The sequence below is a fragment of the Pinus tabuliformis genome, chromosome 9 (genome assembly GCF_031772625.1).
Source record: "Pinus tabuliformis cultivar Carrire ecotype Pingquan chromosome 9, CPIR1, whole genome shotgun sequence".
Classification (NCBI taxonomy): Eukaryota; Viridiplantae; Streptophyta; class Pinopsida; order Pinales; family Pinaceae; genus Pinus; species Pinus tabuliformis.
Genome location: NC_142307.1, coordinates 632315560 through 632336775, shown reverse-complemented (window position 1 = coordinate 632336775; position 21216 = coordinate 632315560). Strand labels below are relative to the sequence as shown.

The 21216-nt window shown below is 37.2% G+C and overlaps 1 protein-coding gene across 1 annotated transcript in view; it reads right to left on the bottom strand.

The window, feature by feature from the left end:
• Positions 1–999: 999 nt before the first annotated feature.
• The window catches only part of LOC149150222 (putative methyltransferase At1g29790), a 70114-nt gene continuing 49897 nt past the window's right edge, over positions 1000–21216 (bottom strand). The window contains exons 2-4 of the mRNA XM_089442738.1: positions 5962–6100; positions 4410–4646; positions 1000–1330 (exon numbers count right to left, since the gene is read on the bottom strand). Coding sequence (XP_089298864.1) covers positions 1000–1330; positions 4410–4646; positions 5962–6100 — 707 coding nt within the window. The remainder of the gene's footprint in view (positions 1331–4409; positions 4647–5961; positions 6101–21216) is intronic.

Genomic DNA, 21216 nt, shown 5'->3' with positions numbered 1-21216 from the left:
ACTTGGGTCTTTGTTAACTACTGATAAAAGTTGTTTCTATTCTTGAGCTTGATGGATTTGTATTCTCCTAGGCTTTCAACAAGTTCTCCTTTTGTTGAGGTATTTTAATCACTTTAACAAAAGAATGAGTAATTTGTAGCTCTATCAATTCATTCATTATGTTATAAGTCATCTTCATCATTGCATTAGCTTGTTCCTTGTATGCTATTCATTAGCTTGATGAAGGGTTGAATGAGGAGTATTATTGAATGCTTTTCCTTTACCTACTTGATTTCTAGGCTTGAACCTACTTAGTTGAGCTCTTTCTTGAATGAAATTCTCTTGATCTTTTTCATAATTTTCATGTTCATCATAGTTTTACGGAGTAAAAGTTTGTATGCTCTCTTCACATTGCATGCATTCTAGGAAATTTGATTCTTGAATTCTTTCATTGGTTGAAGGATCTGAGTACTCATGAAGTTCTTCAAAAGTGCCATTTTCTTTCAAAATGACTACATTTGGATTTGGCGCACAAAATTCTCTTGGTCCATGTCCTTTGGGCTTCTAATTTTAATCAATTTGTTCTCTAGAATTCAACATCACCGCTTTTCCTATTTGTCATGAGATAAGCTTATCATTTCTCTTGATAAGCTTATCTCGATGAATTCCAATTAATTTGCAGTTTCGCCATTGCAGTCAAGACCTACTAAACATGGCCATTGAATTTCAACCCTTGACCATTACAGATGAACCATCCACATTTTTTCAAAAATCAATGAAAACCATGGCACGGTAGAAAATCCAGAAATTCAAATTGCAGATGTGTTTTATATATTAATATGAATATGAAAATCTTGGAGCCCTAAATCAAACCCAGATACATGAACCATACACTGAAAGTGGCAAATATCTTAAAAACAGGCAAGGGCATCATATATATTCCCATAATTGAAAATTAAAATACATTACAGAGAGAAATGTTTATTTGTTTTAAGTTAAGGGGCCTTAAGCCCATGAAACTTAAAAATACATATACAAGTAGCATGTGCACTGCCTCTTAAGTGGCTTCTCCAAGACAGCAGAGATATACATTTCTTTGAGCTCGGACCCTCTATCCAACTTAGGGGCAACAGACCATTTCAGCTTCTTATACCCTAGCTGCTCAATCATGGGCACATAGATCTTCAGCTGATCCTTTGTGCAGAAAAAATGATCTAGCCAGAACAGGCCTCCAGGTCTCAGAATCCTGTAGATATCATAGAGTACAAATTCCAGCAGCTGTGAGGGAATCCAATTGCTCAAGACATGCATAGAATGAACAATGTCCAAAGTATTTTCAAAGAATGGCAGCCTCTGTGTTATAGTGATATACATGGGAATAACCCCTCTGGAGGCAATGAAACTGTTGAAGGGCTCGTTCAAGTTCATGGAAGTCGTACCTGTATGATACAGAAGAAAAGATACTGGTATAGAAATACCAAAATCACCTGCACTTCAACTCCGCCTCAAGTAGGACACAAAAAATAAGCAAAACCTGATGCTTACTTCAATCTCTAGGGTACCAGGTTCATTGTCGGGATAACTAGTCTTCAAAGAGGTTATATCTGACCAATGAATCTCCATATTGCTCTTCAGACCACCCTCCAAGACTTCCCAAACAAGTCTACGCTTTGCATCATAGCATTTTACCACCAAGTCTCCTTCATATCTTGAAATACGCTGGCATCATCAGCATCTTTATGTCAATGCAATCTTGCTAAATGTGCATTACTTACTACCATATCATGAGTTTCCATCAGTGCCTATCAAAAGGCTTGTTCAGGTGAACAAAAAATATTTAATATGTTCTGACAAGATTGAAGAATTTAATATGCAAACTTAGCTGTATTAATTTCTTATGCATATTACCTCCCAAGAACCAATTCTCAAAACCAAGGCTGGGAAGTTTGAGGCCTTGTACTTGTCAGCAATAGCCGGTCCTGGTGCACACTTTGATTCATTCTTTCTCCCCACCTCCAGGCTGGAATTATTTATAGCTAAGGGAGCTGCTGAGTCCCCTTCAGAAAGATTCATTTGAATAAGTTCTATGAATGAAGGTGTTTTCTTCAGCGTTAAACCCAATGGACTAGCCTCCTCGAATGGATGCAACAAAAATCCTGGAGAGAATGTTGTGCTTGTTACAGGGCTCCCCTGCTAATCCACCAAAACATGAAATAGAAGCATCATTGCCAAAGAGAATAGAAGGTAGATACAAAAACAAACTAAGGAAATCCACACCATGCAATGCCTCAACGAAGTTTTGTAGAAGCACACAACTTTCTTAAATTCCTCAACAATGTCAAAAGACATATTTTCAATTCTTGATACCCTACAAAAAAAATCAAGATTCTCAAGACATTCAAAATTTATTAATGACCAACCAGGTAAAAACAAAAATTTTATTGAGGTTGTAAACAAATTCAGAGTGCCACTAATACGGCAAACATCGTATTATTGACGATTTAAACAAATTTTGGGCAAAAACGTATTTTGAGCAAATGATGTTTTATTTAATTTTGCCCAACAGAATTTCAGGGCTCAAACATAGCTTCATACTTGTAAGTCACCAACATTCTTGAAGTACTCTGGGAGGTTTCAACCAATTTCTTATCCATTTACACTTTCATTCATAACAGTCTTGGTGACCCAGGGTACTCTTCAAATCACTTTTCTCAAAACATTTCAACATAGCCATTGGAAAAAGGGAGGTGAATTGAATAGTTAAAAACTTAAAGACTCTTTTACTCCACCTCTACAGGTCCTAAGGAGAGATGTTTATTTGGTTTTTCACTAGCAAAGCTCAAGGCTCAATCTTAACTTTATGCTTATGTTCCACTCACGTTATAGATGAGGCTTAGCAGTTCTACATAAATTTTCAAACATCATAGCCATTGGAAAAATGGAGGTAAATTGAATGGTTAAAAACTTAAAAATCTTTAATTCCATCTCTGCATGTCCTAAGGAGAGATGTTTATTTGGTTTTGCTTTCTAGATGTGGCTTAGCAGCTCTGCACCAGCTTCTCATAAATTTTCAAACATTTCATTTCACTCGTTGCAATCATGGTGAACCAGGTCCCTCTCCAAATCACTCTCCCCAACTCCATCTGTATTCTCACAGGCTGATGATATGGATACCTTTAGGCTCCTTTCGGCCTAGAGACCAACCCTGATCCATTTATTTCAAAAATAAAGACTCACCCAAAGCAAACTACACTCCATAAAAATGAAAAGAACAATGAATATGTCCTGTAACAACCATAGGATTAAAGTCTATTTGTTGGTTTTATAACTCATACTACAACATATAATCAAACTCAACATAATCAATGATGGGTATGTTCATGCAGGCCAGATTCGTAATAAAAAAAAGCTAAAACTCAAATAAAGGACTTGAAAAATAAAAATATAAACAATGAGCATTATTCACTGGGAAAATTACCAGATGATACTTGGTGCGCTTGTGTCTCAGATGGCGTTCTTCACCAACAGTTTCATCCGCATCTATTTTTGTAGTGCCATCGTGATATTTAGTCATAAGATCGCTAGCCATGATTGCTAAAAACTCTCTCCTAAAACCCGGCTCCATTTCCACCACGGTTAAATCCAGGCCCAAAAACAAGGTTCAGTTCTTATTATTGTTATCATAAAAGCTGCCCTAAATTGCTCCCTGCACCATGATGCCGCTTCACCCGAACTAATATATATATATAATCAAGCTGAATATAAATAAAAGACAAGCTCCCAAGCTCGATTTTCCCTATTCTACCATTATGTTAATTAGCACATTCAATCAAAATCATCAAATTGGCAGCAACCTGCAAATCCACTTATTCTTCTCTCAATAACCTCCTTTCTGCAGATTTCAAAGCTCGATTATAACTGAAACCCAAAGCTCGATTATGACTGAAACCCAAAGCTCGATTATGGCTGAGACCCAATTCACCTAGTACAGAGCAGATAAGAGAAATTTGATCGAAGCCTCGAAAAAAAGGAGGAGGGAATGCCAATGGCTGAGTGGGTTTCTAATCAATTTGTCTGCGTTCGAATCGGAGGAAATTTTTTGACAACAAAATGGAAAGGCCCACCGATAGTTCCTGAATGGGTGATCGAAACATGCAATCTCGATGATGCCCAGTGGCAATCTCGATGATACCCAGTGGCAAATCTGCTCAACCCACCTGTACATACTTTCGATTTTTCCCTTCTTCGCCCCCTTATATTTTCTTTTCTACGGTTTTCTTGTCGCTATTACAGGCATATACGTTCATGTTTGCTGACCCGACGGCCCCGTCATATCATGGGACCGCCTGGCAGCATGCTGTGAGGGAATCCAATTGCTCAAGACATGCATAGAATGAACAATGTCCAAAGTATTTTCAAAGAATGGCAGCCTCTGTGTTATAGTGATATACATGGGAATAACCCCTCTGGAGGCAATGAAACTGTTGAAGGGCCCGTTCAAGTTCATGGAAGTCGTAATAATTGTTACATTCCGCTCCCTCATTCTCACAGCAAAAGTTCCTGTTCCTCCTCCGATGTCCAACCCAATTCGAATTATCTTCTTCTTCAAATTCAAGACCTCGTCGATAGAGTAATCCATGGAGCCACCGCCATTAGGGTGGGACAGACTACAGGAAGAACGCAATCCTGGTGGACTGCTTAATATCCAATACGCATCATCACCCAGCCTCGCCCCTTTGAGACTCTTGCCTTCAGATAGAACACACTACAGCAAGAATGTAACCCTGGGGGACTGCCTAGGATTCAGTATCCACCATCAACCAGCCTCATACCTTCGAGATTTAGTAGACACGCCTGAACTTCTCAAAATACATTATACCCCGTCTCCCAGCCTCGTGCCTTTGAGATTTCCTGCCATTTGGGTAGGGTCCATTACAGTAAGAATGTAATATGGGTGGACTGCATGGTATCCAATATGCATCGTTACCCCAATCTCATCCCCTTTGAGATTCCTGCTATGAGGATAGGGCATACTGCAGTAAGAATGGAATCCTCGTGGACAGTTTATTTTTAGAAAGTAGACACACCCACTACTCAAAATGAATATGAACCATTTCCCATCCTCATTCCTTTGAGACTTTGTGTCGTTAGGGATCAGGACAGGGCACACTACATTATGAACTGAATACTGATGGAATGCTTAGTGTTTGACATGCACCATCGCACAGTCTCATCCCTTTGAAACTCCTACCATTAGTTTAGGGCAGACTACAACAAGAAAGGAATTCAAGAGGACTGCCTAGTATCTAATATGCACCATCACACATCTCTGCCCTTTGAGACTCCTGCCATTTGGGGTAGGTCACAGTGGACACAACAGTGAAAAATGAAATCCTGGTGGACTGCTTAATATTAGAAAGCGGACACACCTGCACTTCTCAAATTCCAACATGCATGATCGCTAGCCTCATCCCTTTGAGGGTTATTGCCATTAGGGTAGGGCACACTACAGTAAGAATGGTCGGATGACTAATGCCGTTATGATCTTAATTAAACAAATAACTTGCTGAATTTAATTAACCAAAAATTAAATTTCAGGCCATATCATCAATCACACAATAGCTGGAAATTAAATAGTGGAAGCATAAAACAGTTTCACACATACAGAGGTAATTTATCCTTCAAAATCAGATTTTCATTCTTTCAAAAACACTTATGAAGAAACCTTCACAGTGTGCTAAAATCCAGCAGCTCTATGGTCAACAAATCACCCTAAACTGAGCAGCACAGTTGACCCGAGAAGATACGATATGTTGTATGTCTGGACTGTGTTGCTTTATGGATTGCACGGCCCTATCTGCATGAACATATGGAACTGTTTTGTAAACTACATGGAACTACCTAGATCCGTATGAATGTACATATCTGCTCTGCATGGTCTCCTTTACAGAGTAATCCATGGAGCCACCGCCATTTACCTACCTGGTTTTCTCCCGGCCTTGAAGATTGAAGCAGTCTTTGCAGTCATCGAAGCCCTTCTGGTATTTTCTCTGAATGAGGTAGGAGTAATCCTTGCAAGAATATGCAGTCCAAACGACACTGGAATGGGGCTTTTCCCATGCTCGGCGCACAGATGTCAAGTGGAAAGTGGAACATTTTTAAATATTTTTTAATGGTTTAAAACATTTTTTATTAAATCAGACGGTTGATTTTTGTTTAATCGTCTAACAAAAGATCTAACGGCTACGATTAGGACAGAAAGGCATTTGGGGGAGTTCATTTCAGAGGGAAACGCCTTACGGCGTGAAAACGTGAATGAGGTATCACCCAACTAAAAAGTTTGTGTAGGTGGTTAACCGACCCAGTTGACTCTCACCAACAAATCAATCCACTCATATTCTCACCTGTTTATCTACCATTCTAGCTTGCTAGAGCTAAAACCCCTGTGCTTGTTGTTGTTACATTCGGAGAAAGAAGAAATTCCATTCACATTCAAGGTTGTCCAATCTACTGTTTTGGGTGATCTTTGCACTTATCGACACTATTATTCTCTGCTCCATCCTTGACTCGCCTCAGCTCTTAGAAACACCACTAATTTGTTGTATCGTTTTTACAAGGATACCGTTGGCATTCTTTATTGTCTCCTCGTAACAGTAAGTTGTTTTTTTACTGTGTATTCACGGCTTTGCTACACGGTGTGACTATTGCTAGCTCTAAAGAGGAGAATATTCCTGAAGTAGTGGTTTAGTAGAGATTTCGTTAGGCTACCACCTGGTGAGAAGATGAGGGTACAATTTTCAAATGTGAGCATGAAGTCGACTAAGGGATTTACAAATATGAAAATGAAGTTTCCAAGGGAACCACCACTGATTTATGCTACTTGCAATTTCCGATATTATTGAATCAGATATCATACGCACTACACATAGACTTTGTTCTTTCAAGGCCATTTCTCCACAATGACGTTCTATCAATCTTGCATTCTACACATGTCCTCGCAACTTCTCCATTCGGAAATTTAGGATACATTTCTCTAGTTTTATGAGAGTAAATTTCTCCATTATCATTTTATCCAAACAATGGTTTGAGATCGTCTAGTTCTTTTCATCCATAATTAATAACACTAAATTCTGTTAATTATGCTTAGATAAGGATGGCTAGACAGGAAGCATTGGAGCAATCATGAATATATTATCTTGTCTTTATTTTTTTGTTTATTTTAGTAAAAGTTGCAAATGATGAGCAGGAAATCTATATTCAAGATTTATATGTGAAGCCTCTAGTATACTGTACATTGCTACGACATTTTCATTTCCAGAGATTGATATAGCAAAAAAAGAAACAACAATTTGAGAAAGTTCATGGTCGGGATACTAAACCTAATTCGTGGACACTACTTGACTTTGGTGATGATAACTATATGCAAAAACATAAAGTTGTACACATTAGGTTACAAATTTGAAATTTTATATGGAATTTCGACATTTGTGAGCATTTGATGCCCATAACTTGTGGTTTGTAAAGGTTGGATTCTTAAGGGTACAAGCATGTATCTCTTTTCCTTAATTATTTTATCATTTGTTGAGTTTAAGATATCAAGAAAATGGTTAGAATTACGGAGTTATTAGAGTTTTTGATCGAGGTGGATGTTGGTGGCCATCCACCTATACCACTTGGACACCCACCACTATCTTTTTCATTTTTTCAGTTTCCTTAATTGCAGCACAATTTGCTATTTTTGGCAATTTTTCGGGTCTTGAACTTTCAAAGCTGTTTTGAGGCCCTAAACGACATTTTTTGGCAAAATTGGTTTGGCGATTGCTATTGCAATCACATCAACAACTGTATTCCTTAGAGAGATCTTTCCAACGAGGTATCATACGTGTCAAACGAAGATAATATGACCAATTTAGAACCCCGGGAAGTTGGCTGCCCAGCGAACCCCAATGGGGCCCATAAACTCTTGGTGTTACATCTCCTCGAGTTAGATTTTTGGTTATTTAGGGTTTTCTCTTATTGTTCAATAATGAAAAGGCCCTTGAGCCTCATTCTAACTTAGTTTAGAGCAATCTAGCCTCTACATCTCTTCTCGGAGATACGTTGTCATCACCCGAGCTAGTCTTCTTTCCATTCTGTTTGTAAGCATACTTCAGTATTTGATATTAATGAAATGAAGTGTTATTTCTGTTGCATCTCTGTATTTATGGTTATATATGTAATTTGTTGTGTTCTTGTTTAAATCCAGATCAGTTGCTAGATATTCTTATAATATTCTCCACTGTTGATTTTATTACAATCAAAATCCTCACTGATTTTTGAGCCGGTTTACAAGATGCACATGAAAAAACTATGTTTCTCTAACTCAAATCATAGCTCTAGTGAGATGAACTACAATAAAAGAGACATCATTCTTAATCATTTCTTATTTAGAATAATTCTCTTTTTGAGTTTGATATAGACTCTTATCAGTATCCAACACTTGATCATATAAATGAGGGCACTTTAGGAGTAGTGTCACACGAACATGCATAAGTTTAGCCTACACTTCCCAACCCATCATTAGACTTTGGGAAGAAATTATTGACAACAAACATAGAACTGTTCTAAGATATGAAAATGATGTGTTCTTTTACATTCCAAACTATTCCAAACCAATATGATTTCAGGGTGCTAGATTTCTTCAGGACAATTCACCTTCAATTGCTCCTCTTCCATGACCATTAAATCAGATTGTTAAATGCCAAAATTGTGATCAAGTTGTCCATGTAAAAGATCAATGCTTTGATCTCCACCCTTGTTAGCATTGTGGAAAACATAGTCATGATTTAGACATATGTTCTAGAAGCAAGACTCTTGCAAGAACAAAGATTCACCTTGGATGGATCACTTCTTGGCAATGATCTTCAACAACCAAGAAGATATATCAATCATACCTTAGAGTTCATTCTTGAGTATTGACACATCTTACAATGGAGAAATAATCATCTTATCACTTTGTATATATTAGGGGGCAATTGATGGTTAGTTACCAAATTTGAAGATAAATCAAGCGATATTAAGCCATAGCCTAAACCAAAGCCAACTGCTAGAGCCTAAAGTTAGAGTTAGCTAGTACCAGAGAGATAATTGTAGCTAGAGATAGATTGATGTTCCATGAGCATGATTTGGTTGGTGGTCTACCTTAAACTTTCACTTGTATAATACCTTGACTTCTACTACATGTTTCATCAATTTATGGTCATCTTTAAACCATCATTAGGAAGCACTTCCACTTCGCAAAATACTTCAACTTGTAGCCAGATTTGGAACTATTCTAGGAACTACTTCAAGCCAAGTTCAAGAGTTGGTGGTCAACCTTAAATCACCGTCGGTAGAAACTTTTATTTTTTCTACTTCATTTGGTTTGTGGTCTTCCTTAAACCACCATTTTAGAGAGCACATCCAGCCATTCACTGCCATATATTCTTGTATTTTAGCTCTCTTTTCAGATTCACATACACCACTTCAGATTATGGGGGAATGTTGGACACCTAATCTGTTAGGGTATGAATAAATTCCAAAAGTCATATAAGTCCAAGAGACCTCTTGGAAGATGAAAACCAAGGGTGAGTGACATGTATTAATATGTATATTCTATTACGGAAATGAATCACACAAATTATCTAAATTAGAATATTATTTGGTGTGTGTTAAATATATATATATATATATATATATATATATATATATATATATATATATATATATATATATATATATATATATATATATATATATATATATATATATATATATAGTACATTGTAATCGATCTTGATATTTTTTCATAAACAATTCTCTTGGAAACACTTTCCCTCTTTGCCATCTTTAAATATCAATTACATGATAACAGATGATCTATAAACTACCATGGATATTCTGCTGGACAGTTCATTACAACAAATCTGATAATATTATATAAGAAATCTGAAACTCTACACTATTATAGTTTTATCAAATTACTAGATTTGTATATTTTACTTTAATTAGTGCATGCAAATGAATGGAAATTACGTAGAAAGTAGAGAACGAAAAAATAAAAAGCTCTCACACACATAATGTTACAAAATTGGAAAGGTAAAAATATTTTTTTATGTTGATAATTACTTGTGATATTCTTGTAGATTTATTATCTTTTCTTATGTTCTTCTTTTATCTTAGATTCATCAAGGAATCATAAAAAAAAGAATGAATATCAACGACAACAGGTGTAGGTACTTAGTTAGGGCTAAAACCCCTTTATAGGGGAAAACCTAGTCAAAATATTCCACTAGTAAATAAAATTGATACAGACCAAGAACTTAGACTCAAAAGACCTTCCTCCTCCACCAATTCAACCTTCCAATATGATTCAGTAAACTTTAGTTGTCTCTTCTTGTCCAACAGGTACAACCCATCAACTGTAACACCCTCCTCCCACATCTACCCAAGTAACTGACCAACCGGGGTAAACATGTGACGAGATGCTACTATGATTGGATTCAACATCCTAGGTGACCTTAAGAAAATGGAATCGATGGAAACACATAATACAGACCTTCCACATCAACTACATGACCCCTAAGAACCATCCCAACACTTCTACTAACCAACACCTGGGTCCCACTAAGGTTTAAGACCTCTTGACCTATGGATGCTTCCATGCTATGGTCCTGATAGGGTCCAAGAGGCTCTAGATGCTCTCATGACAAGGCATGCCCACGTCTAGGGACTATTTTTCTCAGTGTTGTGCCAACGTCCTTGGTATTTGAGCCACTTTTTCAGGCCCAGAGCCTAGGTCATTACCCAGAATTGAATGGCACCTTCATAACAGAAAGATAACAATGAAATAATGATGCAATTGCAAATACTTGATAAATCCCTTGACTATACCCCTACTAGCCATGACATGCATTTAGCCAAACACATCAAGAATATGAAATCTACATGTATAAATAATATATCTAAGCATATGGGTCTCATACTCATTTGAGAATTGCTAAGAAGCATTGATGCCTCAACACATTAGCTGCAGTTTCATCCGTTAGGTCATAGATACATTGATAATTGATTTACAAATGAAAAAATGATGAGAGACACACATAGTCACCATCTTAATACATATTTATAACCAACATAATAGGGATAGAAATACCAAGGAAAAAATAGCCATATAATCCACATATAAACCAATACAATACTCATAAAATACAAGGAGAAATAAAATCATATTGATGATGCAAAATCCAAACTCGGGACGAGACTACCATGTTCCACCCGACCATAGAATGGTTGAGCCAAATATCTCTTCATCCATTCACTTCCGTGCCATATTCCAAGCATGAATGTGGGATCTCATAAAACACATCAATCCAAAACCATCCAAGGCTTCCAAAGGCCAACCACCTCAACCCATCAAATAGTGATTCCACCTCATGGTCGGACATCACTAAACCATCATAAAATTGGTCCTTACCCAAGCCTTCCAGGGCTCCAGAGTGTTTGTTCCAACCAAGGCTTCTATGACTAGTAACTCAACCCACAACTTATTCCAAGCTTCCAGAGCGTTTGTCCAACTAGGGCTTCCAGGACTAGTAACTCAACCCACCTAGGTATTTTAGAGCATCTGTTCAGCCAAGGCTTCCAGGACTAGTAACTCAACCCAATCTATTACATGGCTTCTAGAACGTTTGTCTAACTAGGGATTCCAAGAACTAGTAACTCAACCCAAGCTAAGGAAACATGATAACTAACCTAAAAAACAAAGAAATAAAGCAAAAACACCATGGATATCCAGGAAATGGAAATGCTAGGAAAATTCACTATCAATCCAGGCAATCCTCGATGCTAGTGACACATCATGACCAATAAACTACACACATATTCCATGCGTGCCAAAACTAGTGAGGAAAACATACATGCAACTTGGTATCTGCAAGAAAAAGTCATTGTAGCTATTGGTCCCAATGTCCTCTTGTGCTTTCCTACTTTTCATGCGCCTTCTTGCTCCAAAACTCCAAGTATGCCACATCGTCCAAGAGTGCTTCAAGAAAACTCTAAGTGCCCAAGAGTGAGAGAGAGAATAATGAGAGAGCTCCAAAACTTAACTGACCAAGCTTACCCACTAATCCTTAAAAGCCTTTTTATCAATAAGGCCTCTATTTTCTTTACTTTCCATTACTTTCCTTCATTTTCCTCCTCACATGCAACTTGTGACCTTTCACCTTCCTTTTCTCCTAATTTCCATTATTTCATAAATAAACGTGCCAAAATGTCATTTTGCCTTTCCAAAACCTTTACCATTTCCTTTATCAATTTTCTTAGCCGTAATAACCGAAATGAACACCCACTAGGATGATTTTCCCACGATTTAGCTTGGAATACGTGTCCCATCCCTATGGAATTATATATTTTTACATGATTTTTTAACCAGGGCTTTTACATAACCCTCCCCCTTAGGGGAACATCATCCTTAGTGTTCAATGACACCTATAACCAACAAGACTATTGAAAACAAAACATACTGTCCATGGAGATTTATAACACAACTTGTTGTAGTATTTACAATGACCATCTGCTGAAATATGACAAACATATCATTTACTGAATATTTATAACACAAATCATTATGACATTTACAATAATAACCACATATACTCACATACACATTTTCTTCACCCAACAAATAATCATATTTTCTATGGAGCTTTATAAATCCAACTCGATACAATATTTACAATAGTATACACATATACAAATATGCACATTTACTCAACTGACAAATAAAGGATATGATGCTTGCATCTACAACAAGGGAATCAAAAGGCTCACACCTCCACTGTCAAAGTAATACCAAGATTCATCTCCTTTCTAGGAATACGAAAATTCACTTCCAAAGTCAAAACTACATCAAATTGTCCATTGCTACAATCCAGCGCCACTTTTCCTCTCAGTGAACAATTACAATCTCATTGTTCCAGGGAACACTCCCAATGCGCATTTGATTCCATCTGGCAATGATAATGACCAAAAAAATCCATCCTCGGCCTTCCCTTATCTTCTACACAGTCCCTTTGGCAATCCTGTCACCCCCTTCCGTGCAATCATACACCTTCTAAGTTCCACTAGCACCCCCATCCCAGGTAGTCCATCCCTTGGCAAGGCTTCCTTGCATTGGAAGATACAAACCCAAGGCATATCCATGCCTCAAACCATCATACCTTTCATAGCATGCTCATGAAAATTAATGGACACTATTGGGAAACAATGTCCCATAATGGCCTTGCTCCTGAAGTGCTTTACCAACATACTATTGCTTGTTTAAATTTCTTTCATTGTTGCTGCTAATTCTTGTAGTCGATTTCAACCACCCAATCAGGCATTTCATGCATTCCTACACCAAGCACATAATTTCCATTAGAATCAAAATAAATTGAAATAACTTCAAATCATACCTCATTGTTAGCTCGTCAATAAGGTACACTTGCAATCCCATTTAATTCCTGTCACAACAAGTCAAACTAGCATCTTTGACCAAACCATCATGTATAAACATATCACATTAGGTTATCTCCAAACACAACCATCATAGATTAAAATCATAAATCACATCTAACCATCATAAACCAGAATCATAGATCACATGTAATCATCATAGACCAGAACCATAAATCACATGCATAATAAAACTAAAATAAAATATTGATACTTATCCTTTAATCAATCCTTGACTTCTACCTTTGTCCTTATTCCATACGCACATCAGATCAGTTGCCACACCTGACAATCACCATGTGCCTTCTCCTCAACCATGTGCACATACACATACAACCACACGCGACATACAACACGATGCAATACATGCACCTACACTTGACATAAGACATATACACCTACACTTAGTGTACAACACAACATAATACATATGACTACATCTAGTGTATAAAACAACACAAATACATAAACAAAGTGCAACACAATGAATACATATGTTGCGATACCACGAATACACAATGCACTTACATAGCACCACATGCCCGCAACACAACATATACGACATACACAAAATACCACATGTACACCAATACCATATGTACCACATGTACATAGTACCACCTGTACAAAGCATCACCAATAAAACATGTGCAGAACATCACATGTACACAAAACCACTTGCACAACGTGTACAAAATGCCACATGTACATCATACCGCATGTACAATGTTTACACAATATCAGACATACACAACACCACATGTACAGAACACCATATGCATGACATCTACACAACACCACCTTCACATAGCACCATATGTACAACATGTACAACATGTACATGGCACCACATTCCCACAACACCACTTATACATTCATGCACACAACACCATATGTACATAGCACCATATGTACAACATTCACACAACAACATATGTACATAGAATTTCATATACAACATGTACATAGCACCATCTATACCCAAAAATGCATATGCAATATTTACACAACACTAATTATACCACCCTATGCATAACATTGTATAAAAAACATGTACAGACATTATATATACACAACACCGCATGTGCACAACATCACATATGCAACATGTACAACATATACAACATATGCACAACAACATTACCACGCATCCAAAGCCACACTGTCTCTAGCAATAAACCTTGCTTCCAGTGTCTTATCCATGGTTGTCCCAATATGTTGCAGACCACACTACTCTCATTTCATTGATATATCCCTTGGTATAACTTGTCCATAACATAAACATACTATAATAACATAATATTGATTCATATCCACATGATATTGATCTCATATATTCATCAGGGATACTCTTCCCCATTGATTCCTTATAAACTAGGAACCTCTTCATACCATTCACATGCATAAGCAATCATTCCTCCACAAGAATGATCCCTGGTGACCCTGTCAGACAATGCCATACATAGATACATTTATAGATATAAACATCAACATAAAACAATCATGATTTGTGATGACCTTTTCAGATAACAACGTACATACATACATATATGCATATAAACATTAGCATAAAACAATCATGATCTATGATGACCCTGTCAGAGATGACATACATACATGTATCACAACATAAATACCAGATATCATAAGGTCAAGGTTAAGAGAACTCCCTTCATCCATGCACATCATGCACAACATTGAAAACAAAAGTTCCCAACATAGCCAAGGCATATGATGCCTCAAATCCATTCACCTACCTTCCCTGTTAGCTTTCTCATGATTTTCCTGCCATCATCATTTACACCAATGGATCGAACCAATACAATTGGCTATCATACTCTTGCCTTCAACTACCCTTATACATGCACCGAGCTTCATCCAGGTCTTACCTTACTTGTCGAGTACCACACAGCTCTCCCCAAGCTCCATTAACTTTCATCTTTACCAACCAATTCCCAAGACTCAAAGCATAAAAGGAAAGGCAAGAAACAAGAAAGAATAAAATCATGAAAATCAATAACTATATGACACCGCAAACAAAGTGGCAAGGCCTTACACTAGACATAGAAAAGATGCAATCAAGCACAACCAAATCAAAAATGCCAAAAGAAAAAAAAAACTAATAACAGACACCATGACTCAATCCCCATGGTTCCCAGTGCTTCCAAAGGAAAACTCAACCCGAGCCTTCCTTATAATTTCATGGCAGTCTCTTTTCCATGCAATCCCTTGCATCATACTATGCATCAACACATAACTATCAGTGCATAAATAAACATTAAAATATATTGGTTACCTTACCTTGTTGTTCCAAGCATGTTATCTTGCAACTAAACACATCCATGACATCTCTAAAGGGACTCCAATTCCCTTGAAAGATCTAGCTATAACTAGACACCAACTGTTATACCTGTCAAATACATCTCCATGAATATAGCACCTACCCACATAATATTAGTGGAAATCAAGGTTAAGAAGACTTCATGTATGCAAATCACTCATTCGTTTGGAATTAGGGTTTCCAAACATAGCCAAAGGAATTATTTCCCAATTCCTTTCTTTTACCTTATTACCTTGTTGCAATTAAATATTACTATGTACTATCACATCACCCCACTGTTAGTTATATAGCCAATTCAACTATTACCTTGTCATGTTAATACCAAGCATATTTCCCTGCAACTTCTCACACGTCAACCACATGTTAAAATACCAAGACAATCATATCTATCAATTTGAAATCAACCTTTACCAATACTAATAATAATGTCATAATACACAATCAACTCACATTCATAAGTCATAATACATAATGCTATAACAACCTACTTACACTCAAGTACATATCAACTGTCTCAACACATATGTATAAGTACAACCATCTTAATACAAGATCGTTTCGGAAATAAATCTTATAAACACATACTCATATCATTCAATTAATCAAACATTCAGGAAACAGATAGATGAGATAATAGACACCAAACACCCAAATACCAAATAAATGACATAATCAAACATTCAAGCACAAGTAGACGACATAAGCAAGCTCATACCTTAATGTATCCTAGGGGAGGTTATCTTGTCTACATAGTAAATCCATATTAGCATGATATAACTTCACGACATATCAACTCAAACACAAATAAGGTCATGATATCCATAATAGTCACTAGCTAACGTGTTCACATCATAAACTCATAAATAATTATCATTCTTGCATAACAATCACATATGCAAAGTCAATCAAGATTAGTATAACATAATATCACATCACATTAACTCATACATGAATGTCATAACCCTAACCATTTTCATTGACCAATCCAACATAGTATGATACATATAACATCAAAACCCTAATCATAAAGTTACTAGCATATAGCAACACCAAGTTATATATCATGCTCATCAACAACATAAAACCTAGTCATCAAGCTAACTATCATATAATAGCAACAAGTTAACCTATAACATACTCAACAAATACATATAACATAATCATAACAACTTAACCTATAACATACTTGTAACAACCCTGGTGAAAATTCCATGTAATAAAAGTAAATAATGGAAAAATAATAACCACGGATGATGGGACACTTATTCCAAGCTAAATGTTGGGAAAAATCCTAGGGATGTGGATCACTTGTGATTGTTTATGGTTAAGGAAATTGGAAAATGTAATGGATAAGGCTTTGGAAAAGAAAATTGGCATTTTTGGCACAATTATTTATGAAAATAAGGGAAATTAGGAGAAAAGGGAGGTGAAAGGTCACATGTTGCATGTGAGGAAGAAATTGAAGAAAAATAATGGAAAATGAAGAAAATAGAGACCTCATTCATAAAAAGGATTCAAAGGATCAGTTGGTAACCTTTTGTCAGTTTAGTTTCAGATCTCTTTCATTATTCTCTCTCTCTCTCTCATACTCTTGGAGACGTAGAGTTTTCTTGGAGCACTCTTGGTGGGTGTGGCATACTTGGATTTTTGGCACAAGAAGGCATCAAGATCAATAACTACATCATATTTCTTGCAGGTACCAAGTTGCATGTATGTTTCCTTCACTATTTTTGGTATGCATGGCACATGCATGTGGTTTCTTGGTTGTGATCTGTCATTGGCATGGAAGATTGCCTGGATTGATAGTGGATTGCCTAGCCTTGCCATTTCCTGGATAGCCATGGTGATTGTGGGTTTACTTTCATTGTTTGTTTTTGGTTGGTTCTCATGTTTCCTTAGCTTGTGTAGAGTTATTAGTTTCTGGAAGCCCTTGTTGGACAAATACTCTGGAAGCCCTATAACAACTTGGGTTTAGTTACTACTCCTGGAAACCTTGATTGGAAAAAAGCTCTGAAAGCCCTTGGTGGGTTGAGTTACTAATCGTGGAAGCCTTGGTTGGACAAACTCTCTCGAAGCCCAATGAAAGTTGTGGGTTGAGTTACTAGTCCTGGAAGCCTTGGTTGGAGGAAATGCTCTAGAAGATCAAGGAAGAAATATCAAATAGCTAGCGAGATCGCTGACTACAAAGACTCTCCTTATGAATCTAGAGAGTAGTATGGTGTTGGGAACCCTTCTGATTTGGCAGTTAGGATGAGAAGTCTAAAGTAAGAAATAAGGAGTTGTAAGGCAGATAATGACAAAATCATACAAGCATAGGAGAAACAAGCAAAGGTAAATCTAGATATACTTCAGAGTTTCTTAGAATTGCAGCGACAGGGACCACCTCGGATCAACTATGAGCAGAAGCATAAGACTAATGGGACATATGGTAGTCAGTCGAGTGGTGGTCATAGATCAAATAGAGATGACACAATAAGAGATGATAGATGGTTGGACACTCCAGATAGGATAAGGGATAGACACAGGTATGATTCTAGTTCTGATTCAGATCAGCACCATGATCATCATTGGTATCATCCTTACAAGAGGAGTGATATGGGATACTTTCCAGATGAGTTTAAGAAATAAAACCCACCAAAATTTGATGGAGAGATGAAGAAAGAACACGATGCAAAGGAATGGTTGTTTGACATGCAAAAATTCTTCACGTTGCATGATTATTTAGAGAAAATGAAAGCTAGAGTGGCCACATTTAGTCTCAAAGGTAAAGCAGACATTTGGTGGGAAATGTGAAGAATGTTAGATGTATTCATGAGGAGGATTTGACTTGGAGTGAGTTTGAGAGGCTATTCAAGAAGAAGTACTTGTTAGAGAGATACTTTAAAGACAAAGCAAAATAATTTTATGAGCTAAAGATGGGTTCCATGACAGATGATGAGTACACTAGTAGGTTCTTGGAGTTCCTGAGGTATGTGCCTTATCTCACAAAGGAAAATTCTAAGCTTTAGAGGTTCATTAGTGGGTTACCGGTTGCATTTAAATATAGAATTGAGTTCAATGAGCCTAGATCATTAGAGGAGGCCATTCGAAAGCTAAGGCATTGCTATGAACAATTGAAGCACAAAAACGAGACTAAGCCAGACTGGAGAGGTAATGCAAAGAACAAAGGAGAATGGGATAGAAAGAGAGCAAGACCTCAAGATATAGGTAACAAGGAGAATGTCACACCACCTAAGCATTTCAATGCATCAGATAGAGGACAGGGATTCCGACTAGGAGAACAGAACAAGGAGACAGGTTAGAAGCCTATAGAGTGTTGGACTTTTGGCAAGGATCATCGCAGGAGAGATTGCTTGTAGAATTAGGGTGGTAGAACTCAGATATACATTATGTAGGAGGCACAAAATGTTGGGGATGTTGGTCAGAGTATTCCACATATCTATGCAACATTGGATAACAAACAGGCAGATCATCAGGCATCTATCATTGAGATGGATGGTAAGCTTTGTGATCAAGTTATTTCTATTTTGATTGACGCTAGATCTAATTATAGCTATGTTAGTCTTCACTTGGTGGAAAAGTGTGGTTTGAGTAAGGAATTGCATGCATATTCTGGTTAGTACATTTGGCTACAGGTTCAAAGAAACAAGTTCATCATTGGGTAAGAGCTTGTGCATTTGATTTGAATGGTATGCCTACCGCAACACATTTGAATGTATTACCGTTGGGTTCATACAGTATGTTGTTGGGCATGGATTGGTTGTATCTTCACAGAACCAAGGTAGACTGTTATGACAAAGCCATTTTGTGTGTTGATGATAATGGAGAACCAATAGTCTTATAGGGTGAGAAGAAAGATACATTAGTTAGGATGGTGACAACTATGCAAGCAAAGCATATCCGCAGGAAAGGGTGTAAGTTATTCAAAGTGAACGTTTCTAGTGATAAGGGTAAGGAAGTTGAGGATATGGATGTGTTGAGCAGGTACTTAGTTTTACAATAGTTTAGGGATGTATTTCTCGAGGACATTACATATTTTCCACCTCACAAAGAAGTATAATTTTCTATTGAGTTAGTGCTAGGGGCAACTCCAACATCAAAATCACCTTAGAGGATGAGCACATTTGAGTCGGTTGAGTTAAAATTGTAGCTGAAGGAACTGTTGGACAAGGGATACATTAGGCCAAGTGTATCACCATGGGGCACACTGACATTGTTCGTAAAGAAGAAAGATGGAACACTTAGATTATGAATTAATTACAGGTAGTTGAACAAAGTGACTATCAAGAATAGGTACCATTTTCCAAGGATTGATGACGTATTCAAACAGTTGAAGGGAGCAACAATGTTCTCGAAGATTGGCTTGAGATCTAGATACCATCACGTACACATCAAAGAGGAGGAAATTTAAAAGATTGTGTTTCGGACCAGGTATGGGTATTATGAGTTTGTTGTTGTTCCATTTGGATTAACTAATGCTCCAACTACATGCATATGCTTGATGAATAATGCGTTGCATCCATATTTGGATAGATTTTTTATTGTGTTCATTGATGATATACTGGTATATTCTAAAAATGAGGAAGAGCATGCCGAACATTTATCAATAGTGTTGAGGTTGTTGAGAGAACAGCAGTTGTATGCTAAGCTCAACAAGTGTAGTTTCTTTCATACTAAGGTACACTACTTGGAGTATGTTGTCTCCAAGGAGGGCATTGCAGTAGATCCAGAGAAGATAAGGGCCATCATGGAGTGGGTAGCTCCTAAGAGTGTGGATGAGGTGAGATCTTTCATGAGTTTGGAAAGATACTATAGGATGTTCATCAAGGACTTCTTGCAGATTGCTTACCCCATTACATAATTGCAAACGAAAGGCAAGAAGTTTGAATGGATAGAGGAGTGTGAGGCTAGCTTTGAGTAGCTTAAGCATTTGTTGACACATGCACTAGAGTTACAAATTGCAGATCCGGAAAAAGAGTTTGTGGTATGCACAAATGCTTGCAAGAGAGGGTTTGGTGGAGTCCTTATGCAAGATGGATAGGTAGTATGTTATGAGTCCTAGAAACTAAACGAGTATGAGAAGAACTACCCAACACATGATTTGAAGTTAGGAGCAATCATACATGCATTGAAGACGTGGAGACACTATTTTCTTGGCAGAAGGTTTGTACTTATGAGTGATCACATTGGGTTGAGGTATTTATTTGACCAGCTGAATCTAAATGCCAGGCAGGCTAGATGGTTGGCCACAATCAATGAGCTTGATTTCGAGATCAAGTACATCAAAGGTAAAGAGAAAAGGAAGGCAGATTCTCTCAATAGACGGGTACAAGTAAATCACTTGGCAACCATGAGCTCCTATGGGACAAACTTACAAGATAGGA